Source organism: Perkinsus marinus, assembly GCF_000006405.1.
Source record: "Perkinsus marinus ATCC 50983 genomic scaffold scf_1104296928294, whole genome shotgun sequence".
Classification (NCBI taxonomy): domain Eukaryota; phylum Perkinsozoa; order Perkinsida; family Perkinsidae; genus Perkinsus; species Perkinsus marinus.
In genome coordinates, this window is record NW_003216860.1 from 1 (window position 1) to 2,299 (window position 2,299).

Here is a 2,299-nt window from a genome sequence, read left to right on the forward strand (position 1 = left end):
GTACTTCTCCATTCCAGTGAGATCAGCGAATTCACCGTCGTACCTTTTTTATCGAGTAACATCACGTAACGAGAGAGTTTACATATTTACCATTTATCATCCTTATCACGAGGGTTCCATACCACATTTGAAGTTTCGAACGCCCCTGCATAGACAGAAATGTTATTTTCCCACATCTTGTGAGAATCCATGAAGTCGAGCAAACGGTCCACGTGAACATACGAGTCCGTGTCAACTTTCAACAGGAGCTTGAAACTGTCAATAAACATTATGATGATGGTTGGTTAGGAAGAGTACAAGTAGTACGATTTAGTACGGTGGACGACCTCGTGGATGGAAAGGCGAGTCTTCGTCGCGAGGTTACGGTAATAGTCTTTGAAATCGGCAGGGAGAGTGATGATATCATCTGAGATGATTTGGCAGAGGAGTGGTATGCTGGTGGTTGTTGTTGATTATTATTATTACCGAATTGCTTCATTTCGGCCATCGCTGTATCCCTAGTATAATTATCAGGATAATGTGCTCCAACAGTAAATAGTAATTTAATACTTCGTAGACCACCACGGTTATTCTAATATTAATAATATCCAATTACTACTACTACTACTACTACTACTACTACTACTACTACTACTACTACTACTACTACTCACACTACTACTACTACTACTACTACTACTACTACTACTACTACTACTACTACTACTACTACTACTACTACTACTACTACTACTACTACTACTACTACTACTACTACTACTACTACTACCTGTTCATGACCCCTCAATTGACGTGCCCATCCATCTCTAACTGCACATCTCCTCGAGAACTCTGTTATATGACTCGGTATTACTATTACCAAATCCCACTCATTCATCAGCTCCTGATCTTCATCATGCATAATAAGCACAGGTAAACCCCTACTACTACTACCATCACAAAACCAACCCCAGTACTCAACGCAAATCCATAAAAAACAGCTGACGCCATTCCTGGCAAAAGGGTTTCCTCTTTACTGACCAACATTGTCGAACAGTTCGAGGTGGTAAATGGAAGAGGAGGAGGAGGAAGGCGAAATAGTAGTTTTAGTTCTCACCACCACCACCACCACCCTCGTGTGAGAGACATAGCAGAATACCCCCGCTGAGTGGTATGATAGTATCTTAGGAATTAGGCTACTACTACTAGTACAATGATACGATGATGACAATAACGATGATGATGATGATGATAAGGAACTCGCATTCAAGCGAAGAACTATCATCAGCAATCACTGTGGCGGCAACAACTTCACGAAAGGACCGTAAAATTGGCATTCGCATAGTAGTAGTAATAGTAGTTTACAGATGTCCATACGCAACGGGTGGAGTGATGTAATATAGTATACAGACTAAATCGGGGGTGGCAAATTTCGGGAAGCGAAACCAAGATGGGCAGATACCCACAACCCTGGACGGTTGCGATTTACTCTTGCCGTTCTCGAGAAATTCTATATGGACCTCTGTGCCATCGTTTAAAGAGAAATATACCACCGAGAGAAAATATTATCATAATACCAATAAGAGGAAAACTAAGGAGAGAACGCATACCCCAATTGTAAGTCACATCGCGCTCATGCTCGCCACTGCGGATCGCTCTAGAAGGTGATGACCGGGCCGATTCATCCTTCTTTTTCCGAGAGATCATCCATGGCGATTTCACTGGCTTCAAATGGTCGCTCAAAAGGCGATACAATTCCACATCATTCACATAGGTGGCCGATGATACATATCTCTCATCATCGTTGTGATTATCACAATCTCGTGAGGAATTGTAAACCGTACACATACCCAGAGTACCCTGCATAGTAGGTGACGACCAGCCAATTAGTACACCCTCAACCGTAGTAGCAGTGCCACCACCATCGCCCTCCGTAGAGCTCGAGAGCATTCTAGAGTCTTCAACCGTCTCCTCCTCCTCGGCCGCCTCCATCTCATCTGCGTAAAATCGCCCAAGTTCTTCACATTCAGGCAATGTGATGAGATCGCGACTGCCGAGGACCTCCATGCAGAGTGCGAGATTCGACACCACCCCTCGTGGTGACACTGGTCTCCAGTCCTTCTGCAGCTGTAGAGGAGCTTCTACCCCCGCCGGACGATTGTCTGCTGGAATGGACGAAGCCGCGCATTCGAACTCATCATAGTCGTTACCATCATCACCCCGACACACCACAAATCTAAAACCATCAAAACAATTCACTTTACATACAAATGAACTCAACCAGGAAGATGTGTACGAAATTTGCTGACAATTTCATATT

General features: G+C 43.8%; 1 protein-coding gene across 1 annotated transcript; it reads right to left on the reverse strand.

Annotated features, from left to right (window-relative positions):
- Positions 1-1,004: 1,004 nt before the first annotated feature.
- Positions 1,005-2,215, reverse strand: Pmar_PMAR021475 (hypothetical protein; the record flags this gene model as incomplete). Its single annotated transcript, XM_002788337.1, has 1 exon — positions 1,005-2,215. A coding segment is annotated over one exon (750 nt), but the record flags the coding sequence as incomplete, so codon positions are not given.
- Between the last annotated feature and the right edge of the window lie 84 nt (positions 2,216-2,299).